Source organism: Perna viridis, chromosome 2 (assembly GCF_037379345.1).
Source record: "Perna viridis isolate PV_CMFRI_1.1 ecotype Kerala chromosome 2, ASM3737934v1, whole genome shotgun sequence".
NCBI classification, from domain to species: Eukaryota; Metazoa; Mollusca; class Bivalvia; order Mytilida; family Mytilidae; genus Perna; species Perna viridis.
Window position 1 is genome coordinate 12,227,263 of NC_142446.1, and position 18,298 is coordinate 12,245,560.

General features: G+C 32.0%; 1 protein-coding gene across 3 annotated transcripts in view; it reads right to left on the minus strand.

Moving 5' to 3' along the window:
* LOC148623657 (spermatogenesis-defective protein 39 homolog) overlaps positions 1–14,703 on the minus strand; it is a 33,290-nt gene extending 18,587 nt beyond the window's left edge. Inside the window, exons 1-9 of one of the 3 annotated variants that reach the window (XM_088565640.1) lie at positions 14,587–14,703; positions 10,769–10,843; positions 10,350–10,470; positions 8,766–8,945; positions 8,511–8,537; positions 4,973–5,089; positions 2,472–2,560; positions 1,835–1,903; positions 1,263–1,355 (exon numbers count right to left, since the gene is read on the minus strand). In XM_088565640.1, the coding sequence (XP_088421766.1) occupies positions 1,263–1,355; positions 1,835–1,903; positions 2,472–2,560; positions 4,973–5,089; positions 8,511–8,537; positions 8,766–8,945; positions 10,350–10,470; positions 10,769–10,843; positions 14,587–14,604 (789 nt within the window). In that variant the 5' untranslated portion in view covers positions 14,605–14,703. The remainder of the gene's footprint in view (positions 1–1,262; positions 1,356–1,834; positions 1,904–2,471; positions 2,561–4,972; positions 5,090–8,510; positions 8,538–8,765; positions 8,946–10,349; positions 10,471–10,768; positions 10,844–14,586) is intronic. The other 2 variants (XM_088565641.1, XM_088565642.1) reach the window with 2 other exon arrangements.
* Positions 14,704–18,298: the final 3,595 nt, after the last annotated feature.

Genomic DNA, 18,298 nt, shown 5'->3' on the forward strand with positions numbered 1-18,298 from the left:
ACTTGTTTGAAAAATTTTGAGATGGAGATCTCCCTCTTTTGAGTGTCAAAGGTTAACACCATTGAACCAAACATTCTGCATGAAAATGATGTGTTGTGTTTAAAAACAGAATTTCACCACTGTAACTCAAAACTGTGGGAGGAGATAGCCTGTCAAAGTTGAAGTTGCTCAGTTCAACTATCTCATATTTTGGCAAAATCTTATGAAAATCAAACTCCTTTGGCCCTAAGTATCCCCTTTCCTGACAGACGAAGGCTAACAGGGGTAAGTTTTAGTCATGGGGGCATAAGAAGGGAAATAACTCCTACAAAGAGTTCTCATAAATTTCAACCAATGAATGATCATTGTAGAACTTCTGAAGCTGTATTGGCAGCATGGTTTTAGACTATCACTTTCTTTTCTCATTTTTTTATATTTGGCCAAAAATAGTTGTTTCATCCCATGTTCTATTTATAGGTTAAATTCCCATTTTGTTTAGATTACAATTTTGATGGAAACAACATACTGTTTATGTTCTAATTTTTGCATATTCTGTCAAATGAACATATTCCCAGGTATCAATTTTCGTGGTTTCAAAAAAATTATTAGTACAATAAAGTGTTAAAATTCATTTCGAGGGTACTATTTTTCATGGAAAATTAAGTAGCTGTCTTCGTTAGAATCATGCAAAATCTGAAAAATGTGATACACCCCAAAAAGGCTACATATCTTTATTTTTCTCATTAAGTTGTTTTATGGGTCTATACTATGAAACATGTAATTATTCATTCAAATCTGCCTGCTCTTAGGAGATAATCAACATTGAAAATCCAGTAGATTCTATTGTATCTGAGTGCCATTTACAGAGTTATCTCCCTTAATTCTGAAATCTACAGTGCATTCTATATAATTCTATTATCTCCTAAGAGCACGTGTTATATGAAAAACCACATGTTAATTACTGTATACTATAACATTTCAGACAAAATATCAAAAATAAAAATATGTAGGCTTTTTACCCATGAATCACATTTTGCATAATCCTTAGCTGGAGTGCTACTTAATACATTTACTGTATAACAAAGATAATTGCACCAAAATATTGAGCTTCTTCAGATCTATGATTTGAGAGAATAAAAAATTTGGTGAATAAGTTAGTGAATAATGGCACCAAGTGAAGCTTTATGCTGAGATGGACTTTTGGTAAGCCAAAAAAACATCCCTTATTTGCTGTAAACATAATGAACATGAAAATAATTAGAAGTTAATATATATAATCCTACCGCAGTAATAGCATTCCCATCATGTACAGATATGGCTTTGTCAAGCAACGCAAACTTCTCTTCTTTTGACTTGTACAACTCTAGACTGTAAGGCTGAAAATATGAGTACCTGCACTTGAAAAAAATTTTGATGGGAAAACAGAACTCTTTAGATATCCCCATAACTTATGTGGTCTTTGAAAAATGGTCAAACATAATTAAGACTTTCAAATCAATGATGACAAATCAATATTCAGTTTAATCCAAATACATGTGTAAAATTTAACATGAAATTTGTTCTAATGGTAAAGACAACCATAACAATAAAAACTTTGCTTAGAAAAAGCAGACTATTACTACATGATTTTAGGGATTAAAATTTGTTCTTGTAATGAACATTTTTTAAGTACATACATGTATTACTTACCACATGTCTTTTCAATCCAGAATTTTTAAATTGTCTCAATGCATTTTTCAGAGATTTTCTTTTATGAAACTGAGAGGTTTGTGGGTCGTTTTCCATCCCTCTTGTAATATATTGGCCACATGCTTAAAAAATCAATACAGATGCTATACTACCATTAACTATTTACCTCTCCATTGATAATTCTTTGTACAGTATCAGTCACATCAATCTTACTCCCACCACTAGCTTTTGCTCTCTTAAACAAGAGTAATATTGCCATTAGTTCTATAAAATATTGGAAAGGAAATCCATTCCATTTATTTGAGAGTATATTGAGTTGAGTTACCTACTAACAATTTTTATTCATCACTTAACAATCTAATTTTGTAGCAAAATAATACATTTTTGTCTTATTGTTGTTGTTGCTTATGTAAAAATTTATACAGAATAATGGCACTTTTGAAGTCAAGAAAAAAATATCACAGTGAGCTGGATAGGGCAAAACTGTCATTATTGTGTCGATTAGTAATATCACATTCCATTTAATTAAACAATGCCATGAATTAAACTTCTGGTATTTTTTAGTACATGTATCATGGCAGTAAACTGAGAAAGAAAATATCAGGGAGTAAAAAGAATGGAAAAGTTGCCAACTATGGAAATAAACCAGTTCAATCTTGTATGATCTTTTTTATCCACTTCATTTTTCTCTAAATCTATTAACAGTATTCAAAATAAAGAACTTCATTCTATAATGAAGATCATTTGTAGAAATATAATAAAAGACATAATGTATCTACATGTGGCTTTAACTCGAGATTCACCTGTAAAGATCTCTGTAAAAACTGAATCTGTTCCTCTAATTTCTTAACATCATTTGTCTGTGCCGGTTTTGGCATGTAACTTGCAACAACTGTAAATAAAGTGATCAGGACAATGACAGCATACTACCAAACAATGAGTAATATAAAACATGTAACACCATTGAAAAGGGAGTTAAGAAATGCTTTAATGTTGCCTGTTATTGACTGCCATTAATACCATTAATACAAGACAGTCATTGGACATTATATGAAAACCATTCTTTTGATGTATATCAACATGCTTGTTGATCTGACATTTACACACTAACAGATATGTAGAATATAAACAGCATTTTTTTGAAAATTTCCAAACTTTACTCATTTTTAAATGATTTGATACATCTATATATACTTGTATCATTATTGTTTAATATTTTGTGAAGTGTTAAATTAGAACATTTAGTTAAAATACAATAAGATGGCAATATGTACCACTTGCCTATACTTACAGTAACAGATAGAAATATGTACCACTTGTCCCATTCTCACAGGTAGAGTTGTGTTTTACTTGTCCTATACTTACAGGTGAAGATAGAAATGTGTACCACTTGTCCTATTCAGACAGTGGAAGATAGAAATGTTCACCACCTGCCCTATACTTACAGTTGAATAAAGAAATGTGTATCACTTGTCCCAAAGAACTTGAGATAAAGGATACTACAGACACTGTGAAGTCAACCTCATATCTTGACCTACACTTAGAAATCGATGGTAAAGGAAAACTATTGACCAAACTTTACGACAAACATGATGATTTTTCATTCAGAATTGTCAATTTTTCTTTCATCTGTGGCAATATCCCTTCAGCACCTGTGTATGGAGAGTTCATATCACAACTAATACATCATGCTTGAGCTTGCTGAATCTACCCAGACTTTATGTATTGCGCTAGAATTCTAACAAGTAGGCTTCTGGAACAGGGTTATGTTGCTACAAGATTGAAGTCATCACTACAGAAGTTTTATGGTCGTCATCATGAACTCATGGAACACCACGGTGTATCCATCTGTACCATGAAAACTGATTTGTTCAACATGTCATAGTTTTCCTTTTCTCTTTCGTCACCCCGGACTTGAATTTTTATAAGCAACTTGGCGGGTGTTTCTAGAAAAGCAGAGGACGCTTAACCTACTTGTGCACCTGGTCCATGCTCCCAGTTTACTTTTGTTACTTTGAATGTTTTATTTTAGTTACTTTAAGTTCTTTGTTCTGTGTGTCTGTTTTTAATGTCTAGTCTTTGTCCCCAGATTACACTCTTTTGATTACCACTATAACCTTGGTTCCCTTGATTACTCTCTCCTATACTTATTCTGGAAGATAGAAATCCATACCACTTGTCCCATACTTACAGAGGAAGACAGAAATCTGTACCACTTGTCCTATACCCATTGTGGAAGGTAGAAATATGTATCACTTGTCCAATTCTGACAGTGAAAGAGCAATATGTATCTCTTTTTATAATCTCACAGTGGAATGTAAAGATGTGAACCACATGTCCTATATTGACAGCGGAAGATAGAAATGTGTACCACTTGTCCTTTACTCACAGTGAAAATTAGTTGCACATCTGTTGATCACGATTCACTTTCGAACAATTAATATCAAGTATGATAAAACATACAATCTTAAGAGCAGGCAGAAAAAGTAGTAAAACAGACCTTAAAATTAGTTATCAAGTCTTGAGGGTCTAGAGTTTTGTAGGTTAGGATATAGATGTTTGTGTTCTATTAGTTGTGAGTAACCATCCTGCTTTGTCAGTAAAGATTGTACTTACCACCGATAATCAGCTGTTTATCAATTGATGGGTTCGAGGCACCGGTGAGTATCCACCCTGTCATGTAAGTAAAGTGTGTACTTACCAACATTAATGGACTGTATATCAAGTGATGTATTAGAGGCATTGGTGAGTATCCACCCTGTCTTATGAGTAAAGTATTGTGTACCTAACACCATCAATGGACAGTTTATCAAGTGATGTATTAGAGGCACTGGTGAGTATCCAACCTGTCTTGTAAGTAAAGTGTGTACTTACCATCATTAATGCACTGTTTATCAAGTGATGTATTAGAGGCACTGGTGAGTATCCACCTTGTCATGTAAGTAAAGTAAAGTGTGTACTTACCATCATTAATGGACTGTTTGTCAAGTGTTGTAATAGAGACACTGGTGAGTATCCAACCTGTCTTGTAAGTAAAGTGTGTACTTACCATCATTAATGGACTGTTTGTCAAGTGATGTAATAGAGACACTGGTGAGTATCCAACCTGTCTTGTAAGTAAAGTGTGTACTTACCATCATTACTGGACTGTTTACCAAGTGATGTATTAGCAGCACTGGTGAGTATCCACCCTGTCTTGTAAGTAAAGTGTGTACTTACCATCATTAATGGACTGTTTATCAAGTGATGTATTAGAGGCACTGGTGAGTATACAACCTGTCTTGTAAGTAAAGTGTGTACTTACCATCATTAATGGACTGTTTATCAAGTGATGTATTAGAAGCACTGGTGGGTAACTTTTCCTGAGATTTACTATAAAGTATGGAAGTGGAATCAGGCTGGAATGATATACCAACACTACCTAAAACATAATCAAATCCTTATATTGCAGATAATCTAAGAATAAATTGTCTACGTTTATATTTTTTATTATTCCACTGTTTGAGAGAGTTGAAATTTCACAGAATTCAAGAAATGATGAAAATGTCAAAATTTAAGTTGGTTTTTTTTTATAACAACTACAGTTAAATTTTCTGCAAAATGTCCATTAAAACAATATCTGTAGTTACAAAAAATGCTATAGATTTTCGTAACTAAGATGATAATTGTTACAAGTCTTCATCTTTCTGTCATTTGATAAGCCTTGCACAATACAGTCAACATGGGAGTTAGAATAAAACTTTGACAGGAGGAAAGACATTTATGGTGTAGAGCATGACAAAAAAGCATTCTCACACAAGAAATTACTTGTTTTTTTTTAAAAAAGATAAATTCTTCAATTTTTCTTAAGCAATAGTTTCATTCAAGTATATATTATAAGTTCCATCAAATGGTTTTAATTCGTATAAGAACACATTACAGTTTCTACAGCATTCATTAATTCTAAATAATTGAGTTTGGTCACAATGTTTTAAATGAAAAGGTATGCAGAATTCAGCTTGATACAACCATAAAGATCAAACCCTGAACAGTTGGGACGAGTATGGGAACACCATTTAAGCTTGATATAAATTTGACCACAACCATAGTAGCCTCTTTTAATACGCTTAATTCCTAATTGGATCCAGCCACAACCTCTGAAATTAAATCAGACCTTGCCTTGGCAGTATGGCACTTTGTGGTAGAGATTCATTACCTTTTACTCAAGTTATCATAAAGAGATCAGGAAATTGTTTGCTTCCTAATTCTTAATTGGTTCAAGTCATAACCCCCAAAATTAATCCCAGTCTTCCTTTGATACCTTGTGGTGCAGTTTAAAAGAGGTACATTTATTATAGTCCTGGAAGATGCCTGTTTCTGGCAACATTTTTTGGCCCCTCACTCCTAAATGATTCAAGTCAAAACCTATAAAAATTAACAGTGAACCCAGTATGGCTTTAGTGGTATAGGATATTGTGGAACAATATCATTAACATCAATATGCTTTTACAGGAGTTGTATGGTTAAATTAAATGAAATGCTTGTTTCAGCCCATAATGACCCTAATTCCAAAATCATTGGGAAAATAATCCCTAAAATTAATATCTACCTTCATTATGTAGTTTGGGGCCTTGTTGTAAAATTTTAATAAAATTCAATCAACCAATTCTTCAGTCATCAAATGAAAATTAAGAATCTACAGGCAATGACATGGACAACAATAGAAATGATACCAGGCCAACAACGTGAACAACAATAGAAATGATGATGCCAAAGCCACTATGGAGAACAAAAGAAACAATGACACAAAGGCCAACAACATGGACAACAATAGAAACAATGATACAAAGGCCAACCAATTGGACAACAATAGAAACAAAGATGCAAAGACCAAAAACCAGGACAACAATAGAACTGATGATGCCAAGGCCATTATGGGCAACAATAGAAACAATAACACCAAGGCCAACAGCGTGGACAAGAATAGAAATGACGATGCCAAGGCCAACATGGACAACAATAGAAATGAAGCCCAGGCCAACAACGTTGACAACTACAGAAATGAGGATGCCAAGTCTAACAACATGGACAACAATAGAAATGACGAAGCCGAGGCCGAGGAGGAACAACCATGCCAAGGCAACAATGTGGACAACAGCTCAATACCATTTTATGTCAGTATAATTGTTGCATCTGTGTAAAAATGTATACATAATATGTTGATAAGCCTCAGATTACCAATATAGCTTCATGCAAGTATGCAAGCTTTGGGCATTAAATAGTTTTACTGGAATATTAAAGCCACATTTTTAACAAAAATTATTTTATATTCAACATATCAATTTTCATCGTAAATTTTTTCATCATTTTACATGTTACATAGAAACAGAACACAAAGAAAAATACCATGGTTATTTCATTCATTTACAAAAGATTCAACAGAAAAAAAATCAGATCAGTGTCTGCATGTGTTTACAAAAATGGCCTGAACAGAAGCTATACATATGCCTGAAATTTTCAAAAGTCAGTGTCCGTCAGTGAAGCAGAACAAAATGTAAACCTGAACTGTAACAAATATTGATACAATCACCAAAAATCAATTCAATACAAAATAATCCAGTAAAACTTAATGCTCTCTGCTACTTGTGGCAACGATGGGAAAAAAACAGGTTGACATAATTTTCACAATAAAAACTAAGATAAATTTTTTATCAGCTCTCAAATTGCCAATCATTTTATATTTGCTATAATTCAATAAATAAAAGTAGCCTCCGAAATATTAACATCAAATTTTGTCATACTGTATGATGAATGACCCAATAACAAGATTAAAAATAATTTCAAAAGTTCTCTGATAGAATGATTATTAAGTATTTTATATGACTACAATGGGATATACATTATTCTGAAACAAAACAAGAGGCTCCAAGGAGCCTGAATCGCTCACCTGGTTGAATTTTGCCTTTCAAGTCATTAAACAATTTTGACTCAAGAAGTATTTGGTAGGACTTATCATAAGGATCACTTCAACAATTGAAAGTCTCTTTTAATCCATCATAATTTTAAAGATATTGACTGAAAACTGTAAAAAAAAAGTATTTTTTTCCCTTTCAAGGTCAATAACTCTTACAAGGAGTCATCTGACAACTTTTATCCCTGAAGACTTTTGTAGTCCTAATAATAAGGATTATTTCAGCAATTGAAAGAATTTGGCTAAGACTAACAGTTTTGGAGATATATGCAAAAAACTACTGTCTGACCCCTATGTTCTATTTTTAGTAACAGCAGCCATGTTTTTTTACTGATCACAAATCCCCACATTAATTCTATGCAGAATACCCCAAGGAACATTCATGTTAAGTTTGGTAATAATTGGTCAAGTAATGTCAAAGGAGAAGATTGTTGAAAGAAATAACATTAAAAATAGCAAAATCGTTGAAAAGGGGCAATAACTCCAACATGGCTTAACAGATTAAAACCAAAATTTAACCAGAGATAGATCTCATCATGCTAAACACTTTGACCCTGTCAAAATTTAGCTAAACCTAACAATTTGAAAGATATATGCAAAAATTTTCTGTCTGACCCCTATGTTCTATTTTTAGTAACAGCGGCCATGCTTTTCAACAAATCAAAAATCCCCACATCAGTTCTATGCAGGATACCCCAAGGAAAATTCATACAAAGTTTGGTTCTAATTAGTCAAGTAGTTTCAGAGGAGAAGAGTTTTGTATAATATTTGACGACGACGGACGACAACAACGACTGACGCCAAGTGATGGCAATAGCTCACAAGGCCTTTGGCCAGGTGAGCTAAAAAGAGGTAGTAAATAAATATGTGTAATATAATATCAAACTCATACATTTATAAGTGGGATCTGTCTGTGAATCTGGAATAAGAATCAAAAAAAAAATATTTCAACCAGTTTTATTTGTAAATAAAAAAAAATCTTAAAAACATTATAGAAATGTAAATGGACAAACAATATCACCACCTTTGCTTTTCCTTTCTTTCTTTGTTTTCTTTTTGTTGTAAATTTTGGATTGAAAAAAAAATTATATTTCACATAAAATCTTCAAAACCTAAAATATGAATGGAATTGGTTTGTCTAACTTACCACTAGTATAACTCTGAGACCTGGAATGTGTCATCTGATGTGAAGGAAGTAGTCTGGAGTGGTCATGTGAAACAGAAGCTTTGATTGGAACATGTGCAGGGGTCTCCTTAACAAAAGATTCTTTATTTGGAGATACTGAATGCTTGGAGGGAGAATCAGTTGTAGGAGGGATTCTTGAGGCTTTTCATAAAACAATAAATCATAACATGAATAAAAAATACAATAAACACTGCATGCAAAAACTAAACATACAACATTCAACATTTCCATAAAAATCAATAATAAACATGCAGAACAGTTAAACCATTCCCCTGCAGAAATTTCTGTAAGTTCCTTAAAAACTTAGCCAACAGAAAAACTACAGAAAACCATTTTCAGCTAGATAACTCTATTTCATTAAGTATGTGATCCCAGATCAAAAGGAGTCTTCCTTACCCTTAGAGCAGTCACCACCATATTTTTTGTTTAAATCAATGAAGGCTAACTGAGGTTACATTGCAAGAAATCATTTTCAGCTCTGTATTTGTTTTCATTATGTACACATAACCTTAACCTTCGGTGTACTGACCCCAGCACCAATAGGTTTCTACCCCACCATTTAAGCATTAACCTGTGTTTAGGTTACATTAAATCCATAGTCTTACTAAAGTTATGCCCTGGAAATCGAATTTTGGACAGACAGACAGACGGCCAAATTCTATACTCCCCTCTTCTATTAACAATAGGGAATGAAAAGGAAAGTGTAAAATATAGGCCCCAGGAGTCTGAACTGCTCATCTGGTTCATTATCACCTTTCAAAGCTTCTTTATTCCTAAACCACTCATGTCAATACTCTGAAACACAATCATAGCCTTCTATTTGCAATATGAGACCTTGTGGTACAATTGCAATGAGATCTGTTCTTTGTTTCTCAAGTTATTATTGTTATTATTAAAATCCCCACATTTGATTACAATTGGTCAAGTAGTGTCAGATAAGAAGATTTTTAAAGAAATAACAATAAAAATAGCAAACAATCGTTGAAAAAGGGCAATAACTCCAACACAGCTGAACAGATTAAAACAAAAATTTGACCACAGATTGATCTCAGAAATTTGCTAAACCTAACGGTTTTGGAATTATATGCAAAAAACTACTGTCTGACCCATATGTTCTATTTTTAGTAATGGTGGCCATTTTATTTGATGGATCAAAAATCTTTACATCAGTTCTATGCAGGATACCCCAAGGAACATTCATACTAAGTTTGGTTCCAATTGGTTAAGTAGTGTCAGAGTAGAGGAGTTTTGAAGAATTGTTAACGATGACAATGGACGACGACAGACGCCAAATGATGGCAATAGCTCACATGGCCTACAGCCAGGTGGGCTAAAAATTCAGGTGTGTTACCACCTGTTGATTCTTACATGGACACATACTTAAATGTCACAAACTACATGTAACTGATGACATTTAACATCATGAAACCAAAATGAACTACTACGAGGTGGCCAGATAAAATAAAAATACTATTAGAAAACACTTCTAAAGAAAAATAGAAATTTTTTTATCTAAATTATTGTTACATATACATCAGAATATACCTGTATCTGTAGCAGGAGTTCCATCCCAATGGATTGTATCTGATAAATCATCCTCTAAATCATCAAATGACTTAAGTAGCTTTTTAGACTTCCTTAACTCATCAGCTGTTTCTACTGATACCTATATTCATAAGTATAACATACTATACAGAATTAATTTCCTCATTCAATACTTACACAAATGAAACTGATACTATGACGAACTGGAAATTTGGTCACATGAAAAGCTAAGAATTAGGTTACTCCACACATCTTAAAAAATTGTGAATCATTCAAATGGCCTGTATTACTAAGCTTAAAACAAAATATTTATAATAAAAATTTGTAAGTACAACATCATTCCAACTCAATTGACAAAAAACTTATTTTTTTCAAGAAAATATCCAGCATGTCTGATAAATAAATACAAATGTTCATACCCCATCATCAAACAAATTAAAACTTTTGTTTTTCTTTGCTCTTGAAGAATCCCAGTACTCATCTTCTTCAGAACTCTATCAACATGGAAAAAAACATATTTTCTATAATTACCAGTAACTTAATTTGGAAAATGTTTATGACAAAATAACTCCAGCTGTCAAACGCAGACTAAAACACAAGATGGCATTCAAATATGAGTAGTAAAACTCACACTTAATAAAAAATGCTTGTCAGTCCACCTATCAAATGAAATAAAACTTAAACTCATCACTACCTCAGCAGAGTCATTATTTAAAAATGAGTTGTGTCTATGTTTAAAACCAGTAGGTAACTTAGATTTGACAACTGTAAATCATAGACGCAAGTTCAATGTGTTTATGGAGATTTTGTTGAACCTTAGAAATTTTGCATAAATGCTCCAAAGCGATCTTGTCTCCAATCCTAATTTAATAGTAAACTAAATGCTTTGCAGGCACAGCTTGGTTTTACCGCAAAGGTTAAACCCTGAACAGTTGAGGCAAGTACATGTACATGCATGGATGCAACATTCAGACATGGCGAAAAAGATTTTTGCTCAAATTTCTGCCAGACATAATGAATATTTGACTAACATTATCTTTAGTCAAACACTTTTCCCCATTAGAAAATTCCACTAGCTTAAAATCATCTTTATAATATTAGACCCTCAATTTGTAATAAGGATATATCATTATTAGTTAGAATGCCTATTATGATTTTCAAGTGATAGCTAAAGTAAATAACAAGAATAGTCATTATTTTGCCTTTTTCAAGGCAATAACTCTTTGAAGAAGTCATCCACAACTTGGATCCTTTGAGAAATTTTGTAGGCATTTTAATACAGATCATTTCAACAATTGAAAGTTTTCTTTCATCTAATAGGGTCATCAAGTTCTATACCCTACAAACCATAAAAATTACCTTTTATTTTGCCTTTTTAAGACAATAATTACAATAAGATGTCATCACATGACTTCTACTAAATGAAAATTTGTAGAGCTCTTCAAGCTTATGAAGAATGGTCTCATTCATTTTCTAGTATCTCTTACTGTTATACTTAGTCACTGTAAGTGTTTTAGAGATGTATAAAGACCAAAGTCCTATTAGCACTGGACGTTTTTGATTCCAATGAAAATTGAAACATGAACAAACTTTCAAAGATTACATGATGTAAAATAAAACTGTAATCATACATTTGTGCTACTCATATTATTTAAAATGTTTTTTTTCTCAAAGATATAGAAACTGAATGTCAATCTTTACTACTGATTTTTGAAGTATAAACAGTTATCAAGTTACTCAATATCCAATTTCACACACATTTACAAATTTTGTTTTATTTCGCCTTTTCCCCAAATTTTCAAAAACCTGTCCAAAATTACTTTACATAAACTTTCAAGAAACTATTTTAACTGCATTTATCCTATACCATAATTATGCTCAAATAAACCAATTTCACTTTTAAATACCAGTAAATATTTTCCTTGATGAATATAAGATTTTCGAAGACTAGACACTTATCAATTTGAATTTTTCCACCAATTTTACATGGTTAACATCAATCCTCTTCACTACCTGTTTGTTATTCATAAAATATTAATGTTAGGATGAAGATTTTGACTGATGAGTGTGTTAAATGGAACATGCTTTACATATTTAATGTTTCTTGACACATCAGTGCAAGAACTAAATTCCCTAAATGCAATATCTTTCATGGTCAAAAAGGAGTACCTCAAATCTTCATTTGATTTGAAGGCTAGATCCTAATTTTATTTTACAGAAATAATACAATATTATTGAGCTGAATGCATTTAATTACCAGAAATATTTTTACTGGCTATAAAAAAAGATATTGAATGATATGACGGCCATGTTTTACACTTGATATGCACAATTGACACAATTTTTGAAGTAGTTATCTCAAAAGTAAATGTTGCTGGTGACCAAATTTGGTAATAAATGTGCAGTAGGTATAGAAGCTTTCTGGTAGAGAAGTCTTAAAATGGTAAAATAAAAATTTAGAATCTGATATACAGTAGCCAGCATGGACCCTAAAAAATGTCTGCAAAATTGCTAGTTTTTTTATTGGTGGGTTTCTAGCGCATAAATTTAATCCTAAGCCAATCAGAATTATGTGTAAGTCAGCCATAACAGTGGAAGTCATCCATGACAACAACTAACTTCTGTGAAATCCTGCATGAAGAGCCAGTATTATTTTTTTCTTTAATAAATAAGGAATATGTAAATATTCAGATAATTTTTTTTCAAAACACGTAACAAATTGAAAAAATAGGGCATTTATGGAACATTTAGTGATACCCTGACATGTAATGGTGAAAAAAAGCAGATGGCAAAATGATCAAAATAAACTCAAAAACTACATTTTTGATTTTGCTAAATATTTAACTGATCCTGTCTCTTTTAGTACTCAACAACTGTGCAAAGTTTCAAATAATTTTTTCATCTGTTCTCAAATCTGGAAACATGTATCAGTAAAAAAAGGGGGATGGTAAAGAGTGAAAAATGGCATAACTCAAAAACTTGTTTTTTGAATTTCCATAAAAATTAAATTTAATCTGTATTTTATAATATCAAACAACTGTGCAGAGTTTCAAAATAATTAATCGATCTGTTCTCAATTTATCATCTGGAAACTGAAGGTGATGGACAGACATGCAACCTGCTCAGGGTATCACATAATGCCTGGCCACTAAGTGTGGCAGGGTATAAAAATGAAGGCCTTCCTACAATTTGGTCTTGATCAACTTATCTGAAGTACTGCTAGCAAACCAGTCTTGAAAAACATTTGCTAGCTTCAATGATTAAAAAAGACAACTGGGACCATGACAATTCCAAAAATGCTTTCCCATGTGAAAATCTCTCTAGCTTTTTAATGTCAGACCTTCCATTTTACTTCAAATAATCTTTACTGGAAATGAGGAAGTCTAAATGAGTTTTCCCCAAAGTAACTGCAGGAATATCATTTATAAGAGGAAAATTTTATTTGTAGGGTCAGAGGTAATTGGGATGGGTTTTGGATTCCGATCGCATATCATACTTTAGTAGCAGTCTTTATAAAAATCAGACAGAGGGTGATTCATGCATATCAAAAACCTAACGAATTCAGATTTATTACTTGTTCAGAAACAGTTACTGATTGCATAACCAGTCTTAAGTTTTTCATTTGGTTGTTGCGCTTTTGAGATAAAAATTTAATAGGTAGTACATGAAATTGGCACTTTGCAAGAGTTATTGTTCTTGTTTTGGTTTAATTTGGTTGATTTTAGTGGTAGATTAATGGTTGACTTTCTAAAAAGAGCAGATATGAATGCAGAAATGGTTATCTTTATGTGAAAGTATAGCATACATAGACTGAAAAAAGATTGTTTGTTTGGTTGCTTTTTCTGCACCATGAATCACTTTACTATAGGCAAAGACCTGTAGTTAAAGAGATTTACAAAGAAGTGGAAGCTTGCATTAACATGTGGCTGAAAATGAGATCTTGAACTTACTTCATCAAACAATAACAACTTGACTTTCCATTATCATAACTAAAAAAGTATTGCAAACATTGAAATAAAACCTTCAGTTTCCCATTTGACAATATCGTAGCTTCATGTTCATATCCCTTTTTTTTCTACCAAAAACAAACAAAAACGAGGTACAGAAAACAAGTTACCTACAACCTATTTTTGCGAAAATAAAAGTAATACTCCTGCAACAACGAGCATCTATATTTGACATAGAAATTAACCTAATAATGTTGATAAAATCAAAAATAATCTAGAAACATATCAACCTTTCGTATTGCAGACATCTTGATCTGAGCCCTTTCTCCGTCAAGTGGGAAGGGCAACCAGTAGTCGATTCTAAAACTAGATGGAAGGCGGTGCGTAGTAACCCGTACCAATGTATCCCTTCATCATTTTATTTATTTATTTCACAGACAAAACAAAGATCGCCCATTTCAAGCATATTAAACATATAAAGAAACAAAGACATTTATATTCAGTTTAATATTTATATGTATGATAATACAAAACAACAAACCACCGTGTAACGGTAAAGAGATTAAGACCATACTATGAAAAGCCAAAGTGGACAAAAATCAATGTTTTGTAATATTAGAAAATGAATTTTTAATATTACAAAATCATTTTTTTAATATTAGAAAAAAGATTTTTTAATATTAGAAAATAGATTTTTTAATCTTAGAAATTCATTTTGTAATATTTCATATTCTAATATTACAAATTCCTGATTTAGTAATATTATAAAACATCACACATTTTGTAATATTACAAATTGAATTTGTAATATTAGAAAATGAATTTGTAATATTAGAAAATCACTTTGCAATATTGCAAAATCAGTCATATTTTTTAATATTACAAAATGATTTTCTATTATTAAAAAATCGTAATTGAATACGACAAATCCATTTTCTAATATTAAAAGTCGTTTTTTAATATAAGAAATTCAATCGATTTTTTTAATATTCAAAAAGTGTTTTGTGATATTAGAAATCTAATTCGTAATATTAGAAATCTAATTAGTAATATCAGAAAATAAATTTGCTGGAGTAAGCGTTGACAAAAAGTAAGTGTGATAGAACTTCGTTTTCTAAAATAAGACATAGTGCTCATGATTTAATAATTGAACGAGTAGGCGTACGAAGTTTTCATGTCACAACTCATACCTTATCACTGGTCATTATTGTATATATAAAAGTTTTATTGTCGTCATCATGAACTCATGCATCGTTATGGTGTATCCCTCAGCACCATGAGAACTGACAATCACCGTGTCATAGTTTTCCTTTCTTTGAGCAACTCGGAGGTTGTTTCAGAAAAAGCAGAGGAAGGACGCTTATCATACCAACGAACCTGTCCCATGCTCCCAGTCTTTAGTGGAGTCCTGGTTGTTCATTACTTTTTGTTTCTTTTTAAGTGTTATTTTGTTGTTTTTTATGATCTTTTTTGCGTGTGTATCTATTCTTTTTTTTTAGTCGTTATCGTTATTACGTTCTTTTTATTATCCGGTTCTAATCCTGGTTTTAAACCCTAGATCAGAATGTTTTCAGAAAAACATAAAATTCTGAAGGTAACGTGAGAATTGTCAATTATTAGTCTGGTGCAGCAACATGTTGTTTCTTTTCAAAAGAGAAAAAGGGGAAACATGACATATTAGAAAATTACCCACACTTTTCATGATCTAGGGTTTAAAACAGACTTCGATATTACAAGCTCGTGAAAACATTCACATAATTTTTCAACCGATACAAGGAACTCACTCTCAAATACAAATGTACTTGTAAAGGATTAATACGTGCGGGTATCTCTTACCCTTTATTTTACGATGATATTCTACACAAAGCACCGAAAGCTCGAGAGTCACCCAATAAGTTAACTTGAATAGGCTGGTTCGTAAAGGATATTGTTGTCAAATCAAATAAAATCAAATAAGCTTTATTTAAAGTCGGCAAGTTATGTAACAAAACAACATAAGCTCTTTAAGAGTTTTTATAACCGACATAAAGTGAATAATAGAACAGTGAGTGCATGCATACTTGTAAGACAATACATAAAACGAGACATAAATAAAATATGACGAAGACAAGTTAAGACATTTACAAGCACTTATAAGCAAATTAAATGCAAAGCAAGCAATAAACTGTTTAATAAAACTAGTGGCGTAAATTTAAGCAAGATAATCAAGCAAAACATCAATAAAAATAAACAGATCCACACAGAGAACAATAGGGTTTAGGTGCGCTGCTTCAGTCATGGTAACACAAATCATGTTTTACAGCCAATACAGGAGCAGTTTTTCCCTCCCAGCTCGAAATCATAGATTTAAATTGATTAAAATTTTAGCACTGTCTGAACTCACCAGGAAGAGAGTTCCACAGGACTGGAGCAGCGTACCTAAATGATTGTTTCCCATACCTTGTTTTTACATGAGGGATCTGTAATAAGTTACTGTATCTGAAATTATAAGTATGATTTTGTTTACAGATTAAATCGGATAATACAGGTGGTGCTTGATCATGTAAAATTTTAAAAGTTTCTAGTGCCATGGCTCTAACATGTCTTATATGTAGTGAAGGCATTTTTGCCTTTATTAAAAGATCCTCATAAGAAGAGTTATAATCATGATACACATACCGTAATGCTCTTTCTTGTATTTTTTCTATTTTCTTCGTATTGACCATTGAACAAAAGTGCCAAGAAAGAGGGCAAAATTTAAATTTGACAATATAAATGTATGAAAAATAGTCAGTCTACTTAGTTTACAAAGATTTCTACCAACTCTTTTTAAAATATTCAGCTGTTGTACAGCTTTTGTACAAATAGTTTTAATATGACTATCAAAATTTAACATAAAATCTATAATACCTGGGAATTTGACTGTCTCTTCACGTGTCACATTAATATCACCAATTCTAAAAGAAGGAGACCTTTCAGCAGACTTTTTACCGACAGCAATCGCCTGAAATGTTTCAGGGTTAGCCTGCATGCAGTTAACATGAAACCAATCAATTAAAATTTTATTTTCTGTTTCTAAAGCAATTACTAAATCATCATAACTGGAAGAACAGTATGACAAAGTATTGTCATCTGCATAATTATAAAGATTACCCTTTTCAATGAAATAAAAAATGTCATTGATAAATACATTAAATAGTAAAGACCCTAGTATTGATCCCTGGTGTACACCTTTTTCAATATCTGCCCATTGGCTTACAATACCACCTATCTTTATTTGTTGTTTTCTACTTGATAAATAAGATGAAAGTAGATTAAAGGCTTATTCAGACAGGCCATAGGAAGACAGTTTACACATCAAAATATTGTGGGAAAGGCAGTCAAACGCTTTAGATAAATCCATAAGAATAGCAGCCAACAAGTGATTTCGTTCCAAAGCAAGTTTCCAATCTTCCAAAAGTTTTAGCAGAGTTGTTTGACAGCCATATCCTTTGATGGATGCACACAAAAAAATATCAAATATATTTTCGAAGAAATTTGAGAATTGCTCTGCCAGCACTTTTTCGAAAATTTTAGAAGAAATAGGGAGCATACTGGCAGGTCTATAGTTGTTTTTCAGGAAAGGGTCGCTCTTTTTGTAGATAGGTTTACCTGTTCTTCCTTTAGCCTGTCTGGAAAAGAACTAGTTTCTACAGAAAAATTGATATCAGTAATTGGTTTTACAATTGATGAGCATTTTAACAGAAATTTTATCAACGTCTGTAGCCTTTTTCGTATCAAATTTGCTCATAATTTTGGCTACTTTTTCCTCACTGGTGGGTTGAAAAGTAAAACAATTTTTCTCAAACATTTTATCTTCAATTTTCTCCAAACTAGGATGATTATCTTTGTCAAAATTGTAATCTTTTCCAATATCTTTGGCTACGTTTACAAAAAAAGTATTAAAAACTTCTGCCACTTCTTCATTTTTTGAAATAACATTTTCTTTTTCTTGCAGAATAATTTTTGAATCTGAACTTTTAC